Genomic DNA, 20,112 nt, shown 5'->3' with positions numbered 1-20,112 from the left:
AAAATTAATGCAGAAGAAATTTAAGTATATATGAAACTTTCTTCTGAAAGAAGTCTTCTTGTTGGTTTTTTTTCAAAGAAATTTGTGGACTCATCAAATTATGCATTGTTCACATAACAATGCAAGTGATATATATATATATATATATATATGTGTGTGTTACATATAATGTAAAGTAAATTATTAACACTTTATATATTTAAGGAGGATTTATAGTGGGTGGCCATCAATTTCTTGCAATTGGCTAGAAAAAAGAAAAAAGAATGCACTGAAGACAAGAAGAATTTCAACAAATAAAAATAATAAAAGCACAAGCCTTATTGCCTGATGGGTCTCTACCACTTCTTTCATTCATTCTTTTAAAATTTAAGATACATTTCAATGGCTAAAGAATCTTTTAATTATAAGTCAATTTCAAGTGTTTATATTATCTATTGATTGAAGTTTGAATGCACTTCAAACTTAAAAGGATTGCTCTACTAGCTACCTTTTATTTGTTTTATAAAACTTTAGTTAATACTGCAACAATGGAAGCAAATCCTGCATAATTTTGTTAAAAAATTCCATGTCATGGTAAATAATAATAATAATAATAAACAAATCAAGCTTCGTACAAAAGAATTCGTAATGAGATAAGTGTAATGATTTTAAAGATTTGTTTGGTAATCGAAAAATGATTTATTAAATATTAAATATTTTATTTAAATATTAATATTTTAAACTAATTTTTTAAAATTAAATACTAATATTTTATTTTTTATATTTTAAGTTAAATATTAATATTCATCAAATTTATACTCATAAACTTAATATAAAAGTATTTTTGTTACTCTCTAAAAAATGTCTTACGCCTTTCAAGGATGTAATACATTTTTCGTAATTAATCCTATTAATTCGTAAAATAGTTTACATCTGAAATTAATTTTTTATTTTCCAAACAAGTATAGATTTTGAAAAAGTTTTCTAAAAAATATTTGATTATAAAACAAACAAACCTTAAATTATGATATCTATTATAATGTATCTCATGATACACTTTTGATATTTGATAATCTAATAAACATATTGATCTCTTTTTTTTGTTAATATCACAATATTTTATAAGACATATACCGTATATCATAATGATATATCACAAAAGAATATAATCTAGAGCATATGACACAATCAATTAAAATATTTTAAAACATATAAACACGATAATACAAGGATCATTGACCATATCACCAATGAAATTCAAAAATATCTCTTTTACAAGAAAACTTGAATGTATAAGATATATTAACGGCCACCATTATCCTTTCCGATAATATGCATAATATCTATAATCCCATGCTACAAGCTAGATTTTACCTTTTTTCTTATACTTACACACATAAGCAATTAATAACTGGTTCTTGAATAATTGACTTAAAGCATCAAACCCTCCCTTTAAGAATCTTAATATAACTTTGTTTACGCCATGATTAGCTAGTCAATCTCGCCACCCATATGCTTCCATATAACTTTGTGAAGAAAAACTGATAATCTTATATTAATGATGTGGGCTATTATCGTGTTGATTAAGTACTAATTTTAAGCCAAGATGAAGAGATGACATAAAAAGGGCGAAGAGGCAGAGGAGTGCATGGATGGACCTAACCACCAACCATAAGCTCCATGCAAAATTAATGTCTCCCCACACGTTTTCTTCATTAATAATCCAATTCATTTGCACCTATACACCTCATCACTTTTAATTAATAAATTATATTGACAACAAGGATGCATTCCGCACCACAACTTCAAAATAGAGATAAAATAAAAAAATATATAAATTAAGATTTTCAAAGATGAGATTATTTGTCATCGATTTCGTATTAATAAAAAATTGAATAGATTTAAATTTTTTAAGTAAAAAATGTGGACTTGTAATACTAGTGTTTAATTCAAATTTAATCTCAATTGATTAAATTATTTTATTAATAATTATTATATTTTAATTAAATTTTAATATTAAAGATTAATATAATTTTTTTATTATTTTAATAAAATATAATAATTAAATGAAAGAGTCGAGTTTGAATTTGATTTATTTTTTAATGAAAAAGCTTGATAGACTCGACCCTATTTAGACCATAAACACCTCTAAGCAAAGTGTAGTTTTAAGATCGAAAATTAGATTAAGAAATAATTTGAAAATAGTTGGGTGCTAAAAAAAATTTAATAAAAACAACATGATTCCCCCCAAATAATAGTATAATAATAAACAAAAGCACATCTAGTCTAAAGAAAATCTTAGAAGAGAAGGGTTGGTCGACAACGCCACCAAATACCCAACGCACAGTCAAGGCACGCCACCTCCAAACTGTGTATCCATGGAAAATGGGTTAATAGAGACTTCAAACATATCTACAAATTTTTTGTCTTTTAGCCAAAGAAGACTCTTTGGTTAACCGGAAAGAAAAGATGGGGAATTATTCCAAAAGAATTGTAGCAATAGAAAGCCAGAAGGCAAGAGAATGGGGTAGCTGGGAACTACTACAACCTGTGTCACAGCAAACAAAAAAGGAGGCAAAAACGAAGGGGTGAAGGGGTTTAAGGGGTGGTGTGGCAGGGCAGGTACCACGTGCAGGTTGTCATTAAAAAGGCCGTTAAAACCTCATAAAAAAGACCCACCCTTCCGCTACCCCCAACCTAACTCTCTGCTAACACATAACTGCTACTATTAAGGATTTCTAACATTGCTTTGCATGTAAACTCCACAACACACATTCTGCCTTCCTGGCTCTGCCTTATGATCCCTCTTCATCTCTCTTCCTCTCTGTTCTGACTTCTTTTACCAAGAACTTAGAAAAGTATGCTTCATTCCCATATATCAAATTGAAGACTTTGTTTTGATCCCAACCGTCCCGGATTAAAAAGTTCTTCTTTTTGTAAGGTATGTCATATCTTTTTTTTGGGTTCTTTACGAAATTGAGTATTGTTTTGTTTTGAAGCCAAGAAGTGATATTCTAGCTGGGAATTGCGTTTCTCTTTTTGAAAAAGGTTTTGTTGTTTTATGAAGTTTGAAAAGTTATGGTTTTTGTTTTTGAGGGTGGGTTTGTAATTCTGTTGATTGAGGTTTCAGTTTGGTAAGGATTTCAAAACAGTAATTTTGAACTTTTGGAGGGTTTCTAATGATTATTGTTTGCCTTCTAAAGTGGTGCTTTTGCTGAAATCAAATGTTTTTGTGATCTTGCATCTGGGGAACGTTACTCGTAGGCCATGTTTGTTTACTTGGAACTGGAATTGGAATCACCAATGAATAAATTAATAAATTTTAGTTCTAAAGTCTGATTCTTTTGGTACCATGTCATCCAAACTAAGTTAAGAGTATCAGGAAAAATTTTAAAAGTAAGTCATATCATATTCAGTTATGCGCAACCAAACAGGGCTTTAATACAGATACGGTGCATTTGTGCAGCTAATCCTATAACTATTTCTTTTTGGCCGGGGTTCAACTTGGAGTTGCTTGATTAAGCTATTGATTCATTTACAGGTTTAAGGAAATATACCTATTTTTAAAGTCTCAGTTCAGAATTAGACTGCTATTATTCAAACGTTATCCACTTGAATTTGTTAAGAACACAATGAATGAGTACAACTACATTTCATTATTGATTAATATTTGAATCCTGAACCTTGTTAATTATTTGATTTCTTGATATGCAGCATGTCAGAGGCCCAAAGAAAGTCAGCTATGGTTGGTGTAGGCCGTGGAAACAATGGGTACACGAATGGTGTACTGCTGATGAGGAGTCCTGCCACAATATCTGAAGTAGATGAATTCTGTTTTGCACTTGGAGGGAAGAAGCCGATCCATAGTATTTTAATTGCAAACAATGGAATGGCAGCTGTCAAATTTATACGTAGTATTAGGACATGGGCTTATGAGACATTTGGCACAGAAAAGGCAATCTTGTTGGTGGCCATGGCTACTCCTGAGGACATGAGAATCAATGCAGAGCATATTAGAATTGCTGATCAGTTTGTGGAAGTTCCTGGTGGGACAAATAATAATAACTATGCCAATGTGCAGCTTATTGTAGAGGTTTGTGCAGTGCACTCCTGTAGCATTCACTTGCTTCCAACTTGTTCTTTTATTTACGAATTTCCCTTTCAAGAAGTTTGTTTTTTCTTTTCAGATAAATGGAATTTGATTACTCTTACTATGTTCTGCTGTACATAATTAATTTTAGTCCAGAAAGTTCTGAAACATTAGAGTTAACCCAGGGTATTAGCTCAATAAACGAAGTTTGCTTGTCAAGTGCTCCAGAAGCTGCACATCACTGCATTAGTGTGGAGTCCTAGGACATTAAAAGAAAATTGATAAGTAGAGAGGGTCTGTTCTCATTCTTTCAACTTATGGTTTATTGGAGCTAATCCCCAATGTAGTTATGATTAATTATACGAAACATTCTGCAAAGTCTATATATTTTGACAAACAATATTCTGTGGTTACCTCAGATGGCAGAGATAACACATGTTGATGCAGTTTGGCCTGGCTGGGGTCATGCATCAGAAAACCCTGCGTTGCCAGATGCACTGAATGCAAAGGGAATCATTTTTCTTGGGCCACCAGCAGTATCTATGGCAGCACTGGGAGACAAGATTGGTTCATCATTGATTGCTCAAGCAGCAGAAGTGCCCACCCTTCCATGGAGTGGTTCTCATGTAATTATCTTTCTTTCGAATGTTAAAAATGGTCCTTTTCGATGGCAGTTTCTCATGCACAATGCTACCTTCCCGTTTTCCAGGTGAAAATTCCTGCAGAAAGTTGCCTAGTTGCTATTCCTGATGAAATATATAGTAAAGCATGTGTTTATACAACAGAGGAAGCAATTTTAAGTTGTCAAGTTGTTGGTTATCCTGCAATGATCAAGGCATCTTGGGGTGGTGGTGGTAAAGGCATAAGAAAGGTTTGCTTCATTCCTGAAAAGTGATTTGACCATAGCAATATTTACTTATCCAATGCTTTAAGCTAATCCCCCTTTTAAAGTTACATTGCATATTTTGGTAAAAGTAAGATTGATTTAAATACTTTTCATATTATCTGAATTGGTTGGAACCTTTTTCACTCCTAGTGCTGTTTGATTTTCTAGGTTCACAATGATGATGAAGTTAGGGCACTGTTCAAGCAAGTGCAGGGTGAAGTTCCAGGTTCACCTATATTTATAATGAAAGTTGCTTCACAGGTGAGGTTATTTGCTACAATTGATTTCAATGAAGTGGGTGGAGTATAGATCTTAGTCTGACAAACCATTTTGTATATTTTTTACCCTTACTAGAGTCGGCATTTAGAGGTCCAGTTACTCTGTGATCAGTATGGAAATGTTGCAGCTTTGCATAGCCGTGACTGTAGTGTTCAGAGGCGGCACCAGAAAGTAAGTTTGTTACTCAGAGGCTCTATTTAGATGTTAGTTTTCTGGAACAAATAGGACCCCCCAGCCAAAATGAGTTTTATCCTTCAGTTGCATCATATTTGAGGAAAGTTTCCCTACAAGATCTAACATCATGGTCCTGGTGAAATAGATTATTGAGGAGGGTCCAATCACTGTAGCTCCATTGGAGACAGTCAAAAAACTAGAGCAGGCAGCTAGAAGGTTAGCTAAATGTGTCAATTATGTTGGAGCAGCTACTGTTGAATATCTGTACAGTATGGACACTGGCGAGTACTACTTTCTAGAGCTCAACCCTCGGTTACAGGTATGTCATGATGATTCTATCCTCAGTTCTGGAACATGTCATATGGATTAAGCTGTCACATTCATGCAATCATATTTATGCTCTCTTTTTCTTTTTAAATTTACTGTTGTTGCCTAATATATTAATCATATATGCATTTGAAGTGGATGTAAAGTAGAAATGCTTGCTTGTTTAAGAAACAGTATTTGGCTGATTGGGCCGTTTATAAAAAACATTTAGCTTCACGACCACGGAATGCTAGATAATTTAGCATTTCTAAGGCATGGTTGTTGTTTCTTACCTTCTTTTGGTGTGAACCTGTTAGAAGGAATCTTGTGATTTACATGGCAAAGTCATTCCCGTTTAAGATTTTTCCCCATCATATTCTTTATATCGTCAACATCTAAAAATCAATTCCAACAGGTAGAGCACCCTGTCACTGAGTGGATTGCTGAAGTAAATCTGCCAGCTGCCCAAGTTGCAGTTGGGATGGGTATTCCTCTCTGGAAAATTCCTGGTATGATGTCCACATCCAGTATCTCTCCAAAACTTTTTTATTGTCATCTAATTTATGCAATGGTATTCATGTGTTTGTGTGCTTCGTTTGATTAGAAATACGGCGATTCTATGGAATGGAACATGGTGGAGGGTATGATTCATGGAGAAAAACGTCAGTAGTTACCACTCCTTTTGATTTTGACAAGGCAGAGTCAACAAGACCAAAAGGTCACTGTGTAGCTGTGCGTGTGACAAGTGAGGATCCGGATGATGGTTTTAAGCCTACAAGTGGAAAAGTGCAGGTTAGACTAACTAGGTTCATGAAAATTGTACTTGAAGTATCATTTCATTTTTTCACTTCCTTTTTTCTGTTCTTCTCTTAAGTTCGTATTGAGTTGCATGATTTTGTACAGGAGTTGAGTTTTAAAAGCAAGCCAAATGTCTGGGCTTACTTCTCTGTTAAGGTAAACTTTTATTTTTGGGAAAAACTATTGGTTGACAGAATCTTAAAGCCAAAATTTATACTATAATGATTGCAATAATTCTTTGCAGTCAGGAGGAGGCATTCATGAATTTTCAGATTCTCAATTTGGTAAGTATTATACTAATCTGTGAATATTTTTGGACATACAGCATCTATACACACAAGTTATTTCTTACAAGAATCATTACAATTTCTGATAAGAGCCAAATCTTACCTCAGGACACGTCTTTGCCTTTGGGGAATCCAGAGCTCTAGCTATCGCAAATATGGTTCTTGGGTTGAAAGAAATTCAAATCCGGGGAGAAATTCGTACAAATGTTGATTACACTATTGACCTTTTACATGTAGGTTTTCCACATGAACCATCTTTGTTTATCTTTATAGAAATTTATGACTTTAGAATACTGCCTACTAACAGCTAAAATGTTCTACAGGCTTCAGATTACAGGGAAAGTAAAATCCACACAGGTTGGTTGGATAGTAGAATTGCTATGCGAGTTAGAGCAGAAAGGCCTCCTTGGTATCTCTCAGTTGTTGCAGGAGCTCTCTATGTAAGTTCTCATACATCAAAATTTATTTTACTGGTAAGAGAATACGTGTTTTACACTCTGTTTATCTCAGAAAGCAGCAGCGAGCAGTGCAGCTATGGTTTCAGATTATGTTGGTTATCTTGAAAAGGGTCAAATCCCTCCCAAGGTATAGCGCTAAGCCTGAGCTGCTTCTGTTATGTGGGTCATTGTTAAGATACTGATGTCTGTTGATCTTGATTGCAGCACATATCACTTGTGCATTCTCAAGTGTCTTTGAACATTGAAGGAAGCAAATATACGGTATGGGCTTTTGATAATGTCACTTTACCACCATTGTAATGGCTTCTTTTCTAATTCTCAAGAACTTTTGGAGACTTGGGCTATCATGTTGATTGATTCTGCATCAAACAATTTTAAAAATATGTTCCCAGATCGACATGGTTAGGGGTGGACCAGGAAGTTATAGGTTGAAAATGAATGAGTCAGAGATTGAGGCAGAGATACATACTCTACGAGATGGTGGTTTATTGATGCAGGCAAGAAATTTTGCCCTAACATATTCAGAAATATTGTTCGACATGTTTTACTTTTGCTTTTTTTTTTTTATTTCTCTTTGTTCCCTGTTCTTTGAACCTCTCTATTGCTAGCCTTGTAAATTACAACTGTTTTTTTCCCCTTCTTTTTTTGACTCTTCATAATGGTTAGTTTGAATTTGTTGCAGTTGGATGGAAACAGTCATGTCATTTATGCGGAGGAAGAAGCTGCTGGTACACGCCTTCTAATTGATGGAAGGACTTGTCTGTTTACAGGTTGCCAGTTATTCCTTTCTTCTAGGGCTCTGACTCCCCTCTCAACCCACAGAAAAAAAAAAAACTCATCCTTTTCTTTCTACCCACTAAATTAAGGTATGAGGTTATTTATGTTTTTTTTTTCTTTATCCAGAATGATCATGACCCATCAAAATTAGTGGCAGAAACACCATGCAAACTGCTGAGGTTTTTGGTTTCTGATGGTTGTCATGTAGATGCTGACACACCATATGCAGAGGTTGAGGTTATGAAAATGTGCATGCCTCTTCTTTCACCTGCTTCAGGAGTTATTCAATTCAAAATGTCTGAAGGTCAAGCAATGCAGGTAAATATGTTCTATATGAGAAATACAAATGCTATATTTCTGCGAAAACTTAGGAAGTCGTTGTTCTGGCAGGCTGGTGAGCTTATTGCTAGGCTTGATCTGGATGATCCTTCGGCTGTTAGGAAAGCTGAACCATTCCATGGGAGCTTCCCTGTACTGGGGCCTCCAACTGCAATTTCTGGTAAAGTTCACCAGAGATGTGCTGCAAGTTTAAATGCAGCCCGCATGATTCTTGCTGGTTATGAGCATAATATTGATGAAGTAAGTATTTCTCTATCCCATAGTAATCTCATCATGGGGATTAAACTACACTGCAAATCAGCATATCTCTTCTTCAGTAGTTTCTGTTGTAAACAATTAAGAAGTGCCCTTAATTTCCTAGCTCTGAAACCCTGAGATCCACGTTTTCAACTCTTAAGTTTTTGCAAGTGATATATATTATATGGAAAATAAAATGGAGCTATAGAATTCAAAATGAAAATTTATACATCAATAATTGATATGCTATAATATCTATCAATACATTTAACGCTTATGGAGAGATAATCTTTATACTTTATACATCAATAAATTTTTATTTGGAATTTTATTATATGCTTCCAACAATTTTTAGTAAGCATAATGACAATTAAATTAAAGAAATTAGAAAAGATAAGAAACAGTTGAAAGGTCTTAGTAATGTCTTTAAAAATACAAAGAAAGACTTAAAAGGTTCAAGGAAAGATAAATGCTGTCTCAGATCATTTTTCTTCTCACACAAAACACATTGCAAAGCCTTTTGTTAGATATTCTTGAAATTTGAATCCTGATAACAATTGGCTTCACATGTGTTACAGGTAGTGCAAAGCCTGCTAACTTGTCTTGACAGTCCTGAGCTGCCTTTCCTTCAATGGCAAGAATGCTTATCTGTTTTGGCAACTAGGCTTCCCAAAAATCTTAAAAATGAGGTAAATGTTCATAATCTGGGTTTTATCTCTTCTTTCTGCTCTGATAGTGACTTTAGACTTGAATCTTTTGATCTGATTTTACTTATATTATTGCCATTGTATCAGTTGGAATCAAAATACAAGGGCTTTGATGCAATTTCGAGCTCCCAGAATGTTGACTTTCCTGCCAAGTTATTGAAGGGAGTCCTAGAAGTGAGTTTCCTCATCCCATAATCCTCATTTGAAGTTCATTTTTTGTGTCTAGTTTTGTTCCTCTGGAAAGTTAAATACTTGGGGAACCTACTTTTTACAGTCCCATCTATCCTCCTGTCCTGAGAAAGAAAGAGGATCCCTAGAAAGGCTTATTGAACCTTTGATGAGCCTTGTGAAGTCTTATGAGGGTGGAAGAGAAAGTCATGCCCGTGTTATTGTGCGGTCCCTTTTTGAAGAGTATCTATCTGTTGAAGAGTTATTCAGTGACAACATCCAGGTATTTATGTCATGATTATTTGTATTGGTAAGATCAATCTGATTTCCCCTTTTCGAAAGTGTGAAGACATCAATTGAGATGCAAATCTTGAACATTATACTTACAATTCTAAGTCCAGTTGCAGTCTTCAAATTTTCGAATGATTGTTATTTTGTTTGCTTGAACGAGTCTTTTCTTTCAATGCTATCAGGCTGATGTGATTGAACGTCTTCGACTTCAGTATAAGAAAGATCTATTGAAGGTTGTGGACATTGTGCTATCTCATCAGGTATTAAACTTGTAACACTGGCTTGTTTTTTGTTCTTTGTTTTTTTCAGTTTTTCCTATTGTAATTATTCCATGTTCATATAACATGAGTTTTTTGGCTTGCAGGGTGTCAAAAGTAAAAATAAATTGATACTCAGACTCTTGGAACAATTGGTTTATCCTAACCCTGCTGCATATAGAGATCAACTAATCCGATTCTCTGCACTGAACCACACAAGTTATTCTGAGGTTTACTACTGCATTATGTTACTCATTTCTGCATCTATAATTAATAACAAGTTTTTAGTATTTTGTTTTTCATATACCTCTTTTTGGCTTTCCAAGATTCATTCTTTCTGCCTTGGAAGGAGGATATTTTCTCTTTTGTCTTTAAGGCTTATTTTCGAATGTGTGTCTGTAGTTGGCACTGAAGGCAAGTCAATTACTGGAACAAACCAAATTGAGTGAACTTCGCTCTACCATTGCTAGAAGCCTTTCTGAATTAGAAATGTTTACTGAGGATGGTGAAAGTATGGATACTCCGAAGAGGAAAAGCGCCATTAATGAAAGAATGGAGGATCTTGTTAGTGCTCCTTTAGCTGTTGAAGATGCTCTTGTAGGTCTGTTTGATCATAGTGATCACACCCTTCAGAGGCGGGTTGTAGAGACTTATGTTCGTAGGCTATACCAGGTATTAGGGCTTAACTCTCATAACCTTCAGCTTGTTATTTTTTTTTTGGGACTGTCATTTCCTCATTTAACTGTTTGTTTTTGTCATCAGCCCTATCTTGTAAAGGGGAGTGTCCGGATGCAGTGGCACAGATCTGGTCTTATTGCTTCATGGGAGTTCTTGGAAGAGCATATTGAGAGAAAGAATGGGCCTGAAGAAAAAATGTCCGATAAACCATTAGTTGAGAAACACAGTGAGAAGAAATGGGGAGCCATGGTTATAATAAAATCTCTCCAATTTTTGCCTGCAATTATAAATGCAGCATTAAGGGAAACAACTCATAACCTTCATGAAGCAACTCCAAATGGATCTGCAGAACCAACTAGCTTTGGTAATATGATGCATATTGCACTGGTGGGCATCAACAATCAGATGAGTTTACTTCAGGATAGGTATATGCTTCTGAACTTTTGCATATGTTGAAATCTGTAGCTGAAGACAATCCTTCCTGTGAAAGTTTGAACTTTCAATGTGATATATAGTGCATAAAATTATACAACTTATTTAAAATTCAAAGGCAATTATAAATCTATTTAAATTCAAATTTCATTATACTTGGATGGGTTAAATTTTTGTTTTATATAAATTCAAACTACTGATAATCCAAAGGCAATTACTCTTTGCAGTGGCGATGAGGATCAAGCTCAAGAGAGAATTAATAAATTAGCAAAAATACTTAAAGATAAAGAGGTAGGGTCAAGTCTACGCTCTGCAGGTGTTGGGGTCATTAGTTGTATCATACAGAGAGATGAAGGACGAACTCCTATGAGGCACTCGTTTCATTGGTCCTCTGAAAAGCTCTATTATGAGGAAGAACCTCTTTTGCGTCATCTGGAACCTCCTCTGTCCATATACCTTGAATTGGTCTGTTGTTTTAACTGTTGCTCTATTGATTTCCTTCTAAAAAAAAATTACTATGCACCCTGGACCTGATATTTATTGTTTCTTAATCCAGGGTAAGCTTAAAGGATATGAGAATATACAGTATACCCCTTCACGTGACCGTCAATGGCACTTATACACTGTTGTGGACAAGCCACTGCCAATCCAGAGGATGTTCCTCAGAACGCTTGTCAGGCAGCCAACAACAGATGATGGGCTTACAGCATATCGGGGACTTGACGTTGACATGATTCGTAGTCAATGGGCTATATCTTTTACTTCAAGGAGCATTTTGAGGTCCTTAATGGCTGCAATGGAGGAGTTGGAACTTAACGTGCACAATGCTACTCTAAAATCTGACCATGCTCATATGTATCTTTGTATCTTACGAGAGCAACAGATAAATGATCTTGTGCCTTATCCCAAGTAATTAAGTCTATATTCTTGTTTTTGTTTTCATCATTTTTTCCTCCTCTCCTTTCTGCATAGTCAGTGGACTTTGTATGTATCTTCATACATTTGATATATTTCACCAGGAGAGTTGACCTAGATGCCAGGCAAGAAGAAGCGGCAGCAGAGTCAATCTTAGAAGAATTGGCTCGGGAAATTCATGCATTTGTTGGTGTAAGAATGCATAAGTTAGGTGTTTGTGAGTGGGAAGTGAAGCTTTGGATGGCATCTTCTGGACAAGCAAATGGTGCTTGGAGAGTTGTGGTGACAAATGTGACTGGTCAGACCTGCACTGTACATGTAAGTTTCTATTTGATACATAGTAGTGCTATAAAAATTCTCCCACCAGGATCTAGCTGTAGTGCTTTCCTCTGGAACTGAGGAAAAGGGAAAACCTTTCTCCAACCAGCCACATTTTTGGTTTGTGGAGAGATCATATATCATCCAAATCTTAGTAACTACCAAAAATGGTTCAATTGAGAGGAACCATAGACCCATAAGTGTTATTTTCCTTTTGATTTTTTTTTAATGTAGAGCTCTGGTCGACTTAGTTACATATTGAGATATGTAGTTTTTAGAAAAACTGAATGCATTGGTCTTTTTTCCCTAATATGACTAGCAGAATGCCACTGCATGTTGCCAAAAAAATCCAGCTGTATGGCGTCAGAACTTAGAACTATATATAACTATCCAAATAGAACCAGTTTACCCCTTAAGCTCAATGAAAATGTAGTCTTGATGAATATAGGTCAAATAAATACGGCTTTGTTGTACTTTCAGATATACCGAGAACTTGAGGATACAAGCAAACACAGAGTTGTATACCATTCCCTTTCTGTAAGGGGTCCTCTGCATGGTGTACCAGTTAATGCTCACTATCAGACTTTGGGTGTTCTTGACCGGAAGCGTCTACTGGCGAGGAAAAACAGTACAACTTACTGCTATGACTTTCCATTGGTAAGTACAGTGCTAGGGGCATACAACCATGCTGCTATTTGCTTGTTCTTTTCCTTTGCTGTACTCAACAATATATTGCAGATTAAGCTATATTACTGAGAATGACATTACTTCCAGGCATTTGAGACAGCCTTGCAACAAACGTGGGCATCCCAGTTCCCAGGAATTAAAAATCCCAAAGATAAAGTTCTTCCTAAGGTCACGGAGCTCATATTTGCTGACCAAAAAGGTAACTGGGGTACTCCTCTTGTTCCTGTCGACCGGCAGCCCGGACTCAATGATGTTGGTATGGTAGCCTGGTGCATGGAAATGTCTACACCCGAGTTCCCTTCTGGAAGAACAATTTTGATAGTTGCAAATGATGTGACCTTTAAAGCTGGTTCTTTTGGCCCAAGAGAGGATGCATTCTTTCTTGCTGTAACTGATCTTGCTTGCACTAAGAAACTACCTTTAATTTATTTGGCTGCTAACTCTGGTGCCCGTATTGGGGTAGCTGAGGAAGTCAAAGCCTGCTTTAAAGTTGGTTGGTCTGATGAATCCAGCCCTGAGCGTGGTTTTCAATATGTTTACTTGACTCCTGAGGATTATGCTAGGATTGGAGCATCTGTGATTGCACGTGAGATGAAGCTGGCAAGTGGAGAGTGCAGATGGGTGATAGATACTATTGTTGGGAAGGAGGATGGTTTGGGGGTTGAGAACTTAACAGGTAGTGGGGCCATTGCTGGTGCTTATTCTAGGGCATACAAGGAAACCTTTACCTTAACATATGTGACTGGTAGAACTGTGGGAATTGGTGCTTATCTTGCACGTCTTGGCATGCGGTGCATACAGAGACTTGATCAACCAATTATTTTGACTGGTTTCTCTGCATTGAACAAACTTCTTGGTCGTGAGGTTTACAGCTCCCACATGCAGCTTGGTGGACCAAAAATCATGGCAACGAATGGGGTTGTCCATCTTACAGTCTCAGATGATCTCGAAGGGGTGTCAGCTATTTTGAACTGGCTAAGTTGCATTCCTACTCATATAGGTGGTCCACTTCCCATTTTAAATCCATCAGATCCTCCAGAAAGACCTGTGGAGTACTTCCCAGAAAATTCATGTGATCCTCGTGCTGCTATTTGTGGTGCTTTAGATAGTAGTGGGAACTGGAAGGGGGGTATCTTTGACAGGGATAGCTTTGTGGAAACACTGGAAGGTTGGGCAAGAACAGTTGTGACTGGAAGGGCAAAGCTTGGAGGAATCCCTGTAGGAGTAGTTGCCGTTGAGACCCAGACGGTGATGCAGGTTATCCCAGCTGATCCTGGACAACTTGATTCCCATGAGAGGGTTGTCCCTCAAGCTGGACAGGTATGGTTTCCGGATTCTGCTACAAAGACAGCTCAAGCAATAATGGATTTCAATAGGGAAGAGCTTCCACTTTTCATTCTTGCCAACTGGAGAGGCTTCTCAGGTGGACAAAGGGACCTTTTTGAGGGCATCCTTCAGGCTGGGTCAACCATTGTTGAGAATCTTAGAACATACAAACAACCTGTTTTTGTGTACATTCCTATGATGGGTGAGCTTCGTGGTGGGGCATGGGTTGTTGTGGACAGCCGGATCAATGCTGACCATATTGAAATGTATGCTGAGCGCACTGCTAAGGGTAATGTACTTGAGCCAGAAGGAATGATTGAAATCAAGTTTAGGACCAAGGAGCTACTGGAATGCATGGGAAGGCTTGATCAACAGCTTATAAGTTTGAAGGCAAACCTTCAGGAAGCCAAGATCGGTGGAGCCTATGCAAAGATGGAATCTCTGCAGCAGCAAATAAGAACACGTGAGAAACAGCTTTTGCCTGTATACACCCAAATAGCCACTAAATTTGCAGAACTTCATGATACTTCTTTAAGGATGGCTGCAAAAGGGGTAATAAAAGAAGTTGTGGACTGGGATCGTTCACGCTCTTTCTTCTATAGAAGGCTCCGCCGGAGAATTGCAGAGAGTTCTCTGGTCAAAATTGTAAAAGATGCTGCTGGTGACCAACTGTCGCATAAATCTGCAATGGACTTGATCAAGAAGTGGTTTTTGGATTCAAATATTGCAAAGGAAAGCAAGGATGCTTGGGTGAACGATGAAGCTTTCTTTTCATGGAAGGATGATCAGAGAAATTATAGTGAGAAGCTACAAGAGCTGCGGGTCCAAAAGGTATTGCTTCAGCTTACAAATATTGGCAATTCAGCTTCAGATATGCAAGCTCTACCTCAAGGTCTTGCTGCCCTTCTAAGCAAGGTAAACCATCCAACTATCCTTTCTTGCTTTTACAGCATTCTTGTCTATATCTTTAGGAACCTGTAGATGATTATTTTAATCCAATGCAGATGGAGCCATCAAGCAGGACGCAAATAGTTAACGAACTTCGTAAGGTGCTTGGATGATTGAGAAGTTGGTATTCCATGAGAATAAGGTCCTACATTTCTCACTCTTGTGCTGCTTACATTAAAATTTTGGTAACGTGAAGCGTGTTGATCGTGGAACCATACCTGGCGCGGAAAATCTGCAAGAATTCACCTACTATTTGTAGTGATTCTGTCGGCTACCTGAAGCTGCATGAGAAGTGGGGCTGGAGGCAGACTCTCGGCCTAATCTGTAGCTCTCTTGAAAGTGTAAATTAGAGCTGGTCCTAGTTGGTAGAGTATTAGATTTTTAGTGCTACTAGGAAGTCATCAGGCATTGGCAGGGCCCAATTTGATGGGTTTGGTGCAAATCTCATGAAACTTTGCTTCTATTATTAATTTTGGTAATAATGTCTAGGGAAGGATAAATCATTCTACTTGTGAACGCAAATTCATTAGGCTTTTGAGGGTATAGTGTGCTAATGGGTTGTTCCCTATCCTTGCTGATTTGGCTGTGACGTGTTGTATCATAGACAATAAGTTTGGCAAGTAAACGTTCCTATTCTTGCCCATTTCACATTCATCCTTCCCCAGTTGAAGTATAATCTTGAAATTTTTTTTTTTTAAGTGTAAGGTGGTTTATTAACAATCTATTTCAGTTTGTTGTTCTTAGAGATAAAATGAAAATAATAAAAAAAAAAGTCAGAAACTCTACCTAACAAATGCTTGCAGACCCTATAAATTGTTAGTGGAAAGATTAAAACACTCTCTCTCTTAACTTTTAATTATAATTTTACATGAGTTTATTATTTTTTTAAAATAGACAATTCTTTTGATAATGTAACAATATTAAAATGTTAATATTATTTTTTATTAATTTTAAAAATTATTTCTATGTAAATTATAATTTTTATTTTTTAAAATTTATTTTTCTCTTACAAAAAAAAAAAATCTCACCTTTTTTCTTTTCCTTTTCTCACCTTTTACTTCTCTCCTCCACTTCTTGACCTCTCTCTTCTTGGGTTCTTCTCTTTTCTTTCTACCCTTTCCTTTGGCCTTCCTGCTCCTTTCTTTTAACTTGGCTCTACTTCCTCCTCCTTTCTCTTTCAATGCTTCCTTCATTAATCCTCTTTCCACGTTGAAAAACATTTTGGTAGCAAAGTACTGACAGTTTCATACTTCTATTACTGAAAGGTATAGCAATATATATAGAGTATATATTGGCATAGCTTTGTGCTTTATTTTGTTGTAAAGGATGAAGCCATTTTGTCTAAATCAAAGCTTAGAAGAACATCATTCTTAGAGTTGAAAGGCTACGTTTATAAATGAAGAAATTCAGCCTAGAAGGTTTGGATTGAAGGAGGCTTGCATCCAAAGTAAGATACCAAGAAATATTCGGCTTATTTCCCCAAATATTTTTCAAGGACGGGTTTGTTTTATTTCAATTTGCCTCAGCAAATAGAACATTTTGGTACCACAATTCTGTTTTCTGTTAAACTTTTTACTTATAATAAATTTACACTAATTCAAGATTTAATATAAAAAAAATTTAAAACATACATGATTTATCAGAAAAAATAATACTGACTAAATTCAGTGCACTAGATTCTTTCTTTTATCTTCTTTACGTACTTTTCAATGAATATGATTTTAATTAATGTTGTTGTAAATAATAGAGGTAAATTTCTAATATCGCTCATTATATGATTTAGGGTTTACAATAAAAATTTACACTTTCATATTTACAATGTTAAGTTTAATTCATTTTATTAGATTATATTATGTATTATAATATTATCTTAATCAAAATCAAATTATTTTATCCTGATTTTGATAAAATACAAAACAATAAATAATATAAGTTCACACTTTAATTTTATTAAAAAAAAAAGTTTAACATTTTCAACCCTTGAGATTGATTAATCTTGATTGAGGTTTATAAAATATATAATTGAAAGCCAGAATATGAAAAATAAGATAATGAAACTAAAAATAAAAATGTTCAAACCAAATACGTCGAGAAAAATGGGCAGAAGGCGCCTGCAAATCCTAAATTTTACAATTGACAAGAGCGAGAAGAACATCCCATTTAGTTTTGTTCTTCATTCAACCCGCTGTTTCTTCTTCGTCATTTATTCCTTCTTCCTTGTTTCTTCTTCTGCTCTTCCATCGCTTGTTTTTTCTTCGTCTCTGCCCTTTTCCTATTCTCAGCTACTTCTTTCTTCTTCATCATCCGTTCTTGTGCTCGTTTCCTCTCAACCTCTTCTTGTCTCTTCTTCTTCTCCTTCTCTTTCCTCCACTCTTCCATTTTTCTTTTCTTCGCGTCTTCTTGTGCTCGTTTCCTCTCAACCTCCTCTTGTCTCTTCTTCTTCTTCTCCTCCTCCTCCTTTTCTTCTCTTTTTCTTCTTTGCTCTTCCATTTTCCTTCTCTCCCCTCCTTCTGTCTTCCTCCTCTCTGAACCCTCGGCTTTCATCTTTTTCTTCCTTTCCTCCTTTTTCTGCACTCGTTTCTGAAAATATAGTCTGAATTGGATAGACAGTGTGGGTTGGACACACAGAAACATCTTATCCTACTAGTTCAAAGATGAATCAAATTTTTGTATGTGTTTCTTTTCACTAATCATCTGAATATTTAAGGTTGTACTTCTTTAATTTGTTTCCAAAACTTGAACAAACAAAAGTCCTAGTCCACGGCAGGTCAACGTCGACGCTTCAGTCCTTGTCCTTACGCGTTTAGATTCCTACACTTCTACCAACTACAATATTGCCCTTACCATAAAACTTAAGAAGAAAAAAAAGGTCTAGACAGCAAAATATCTAATAAAAAACTATCAATCAGTCAACACTGACATGGGTTTGCTTTTGACAGAGAAATGGTCTTGCCCGTAAGAATTGAAATTATCACTGGTGTGCCAATTGTTTATGAAAATAGTTATATATAGTTCTCTTTCGAGGTAATTGCAATTTTAGTTATATTGTTGCACCACTTGTCTAAAACATATTTTTTTCCCCCTTCTAAATTGACCCTTGCTTAAGTCTCCTTTGTAGTTGTTGGGGACGTAAATGGCCTAGACTTTTTCCCTCTCATGTAAAAGTTAATTCACAATGCATGTTTTCTCCTCTTCCTTGTAATCTATTCTTATGTTGTAACTTGTATGTACTCCAGGTTCGAATGCACTATTGGCCCAACAACAATCCCATCTACTCAACGTAAACATCACAGTCAAGACTCATTTCAGGACTAACATTAAAGTAAATATATATGCATGTGAGAAATAAAAGCATTGAATTTAAATTAACTCTCACAAATCCTAAATTGTTGGTTATTGACATGACAAATTGAGAAAGATCTTCACAAAAGAAAATACAAATATATAAACTTCAGTTTCTTCGACCAATATCTGCACTTTGTTTCTTCTTGATCATTTCTTGGTCTCCATTCTTGTTAGCTTATCTCATCTTTCTTCCTTGTTTCTTCTCCTCTCTTCCGTTTTCTTTCTCTTCTCTTCCTCTCTTCCACTTTCCTTCTCTCACATTCTTCTTTCTTCTTCTTATTCTCTTCTTTGGCTTTCTCCTTCTCTTTCTGCTCTTGTTTCTTGACTTCTATTCTGACCCTGATACTTAGCTTGGCTTGGAAAATTACCAACATCTTTTCACAGATACGGAATCAATATGACGCGGCTGCTCCGTACATTCCTGTACTTGGTGGGCGATGAGAATTTGAATAAAAATCAGACCATTAATTCGCTTCTAAAAAGAAAGAAACCAAAGGAAAAAGAGAGACCATTAATTCCTGTACATTCCTGTTAGTCCACGGCATGTCAACAGCCAATGTCTACATTCCGTGTAGGTCCTCCTTTACAAGAAGAGAGACAGCTTTTGTTCTAATATCGTGTTGAAATTTTTGGCATGAGCATCTAATCTCAATTCAATTGGCCTGTATAATATAAGAATTAAATAATTATATAAATGTAATTCTTTGTTCATTAAAAGTTATCTGATAGGAGTAGGTTTGTTTTTTGGTTATTCGAGGAACCTTCCTTGTATTGTTACTGGAGCATAAGACTATAAACATCGACTGCTATATAGTCTTTTTACATATTATATAAGGGATTTAATTGTTGCCAAAAGAAACGGTTTATTTGCAGCTTCTTCTTGTACTATAGTAATTGATATTCAAACTCCTATTTATTTATTTATTTTTTTTGAATACGTGATTGGTACGTTTAATTTGAGTGATAAAGTCGTCTTGACTGTACGAAATTAGAGATGAAGCCGCCTTGAGAAAGAGTGGTAATTTCGTGTTCTAATGGTTGGTCTTTTCTCTTCAGTAGAAAATTATAATCTTTCAATTCTTTGAGTAGAATGCGTAGTCAAAAGTAAATATATTTATAAAAAATATATATATATAGTCTTCAATAGTAGTGGAGAGTATTAAAAGCAAGAAGCTTCCACTTCATTCATAGGTTAATTGTTTCTTAAGATATATATAATTCGAAAAATATTAATAAGAAATCTATCGAACATTAAAAAAAAACACTTAAGATTTTTTATTAAAAATATAACAATAAACTATCAAATTAAGAGCTTGTTTGACTTAGTTTTTTTTTAATTTAAAAGTTATTATGAAGCTCTTATAAAAAATAATAATTTTTAGAATTAAGCTGAAGTTGTTTGGTAAATTTTTTTTTATAAGTTCTTTTTT

General features: G+C 35.5%; 1 protein-coding gene across 1 annotated transcript; it reads left to right on the top strand.

Moving 5' to 3' along the window:
• The first annotated feature begins 2,408 nt into the window (after positions 1-2,408).
• On the top strand, positions 2,409-16,007 carry LOC110416081 (acetyl-CoA carboxylase 1-like). Its single transcript, XM_089783713.1, has 33 exons — positions 2,409-2,920; positions 3,694-4,072; positions 4,489-4,695; positions 4,779-4,940; positions 5,124-5,216; positions 5,310-5,405; positions 5,554-5,727; positions 6,130-6,223; positions 6,319-6,506; positions 6,618-6,668; positions 6,757-6,796; positions 6,908-7,032; positions 7,123-7,239; positions 7,310-7,384; positions 7,462-7,518; positions 7,650-7,754; positions 7,940-8,019; positions 8,124-8,130; positions 8,161-8,352; positions 8,425-8,613; positions 9,189-9,299; positions 9,405-9,491; positions 9,592-9,768; positions 9,959-10,036; positions 10,141-10,263; positions 10,436-10,705; positions 10,796-11,136; positions 11,371-11,608; positions 11,700-12,052; positions 12,163-12,376; positions 12,857-13,033; positions 13,151-15,304; positions 15,394-16,007. The coding sequence occupies exons 2-33, from the start codon at positions 3,695-3,697 to the stop codon at positions 15,448-15,450; spliced, it is 6,810 nt and encodes a 2,269-aa protein (XP_089639839.1). The 5' UTR covers positions 2,409-2,920; position 3,694; the 3' UTR covers positions 15,451-16,007.
• The last annotated feature ends 4,105 nt before the right edge of the window (positions 16,008-20,112 follow it).

The sequence above is a fragment of the Theobroma umbraticum genome, unplaced genomic scaffold (assembly GCF_002168275.2).
Source record: "Theobroma umbraticum cultivar Fairchild unplaced genomic scaffold, ASM216827v3 scaffold_51.0, whole genome shotgun sequence".
NCBI classification, from domain to species: domain Eukaryota; kingdom Viridiplantae; phylum Streptophyta; class Magnoliopsida; order Malvales; family Malvaceae; genus Theobroma; species Theobroma umbraticum.
Note: the sequence above shows the minus strand (reverse complement) of the source record. Positions and strands in the feature narration are given on the sequence as shown.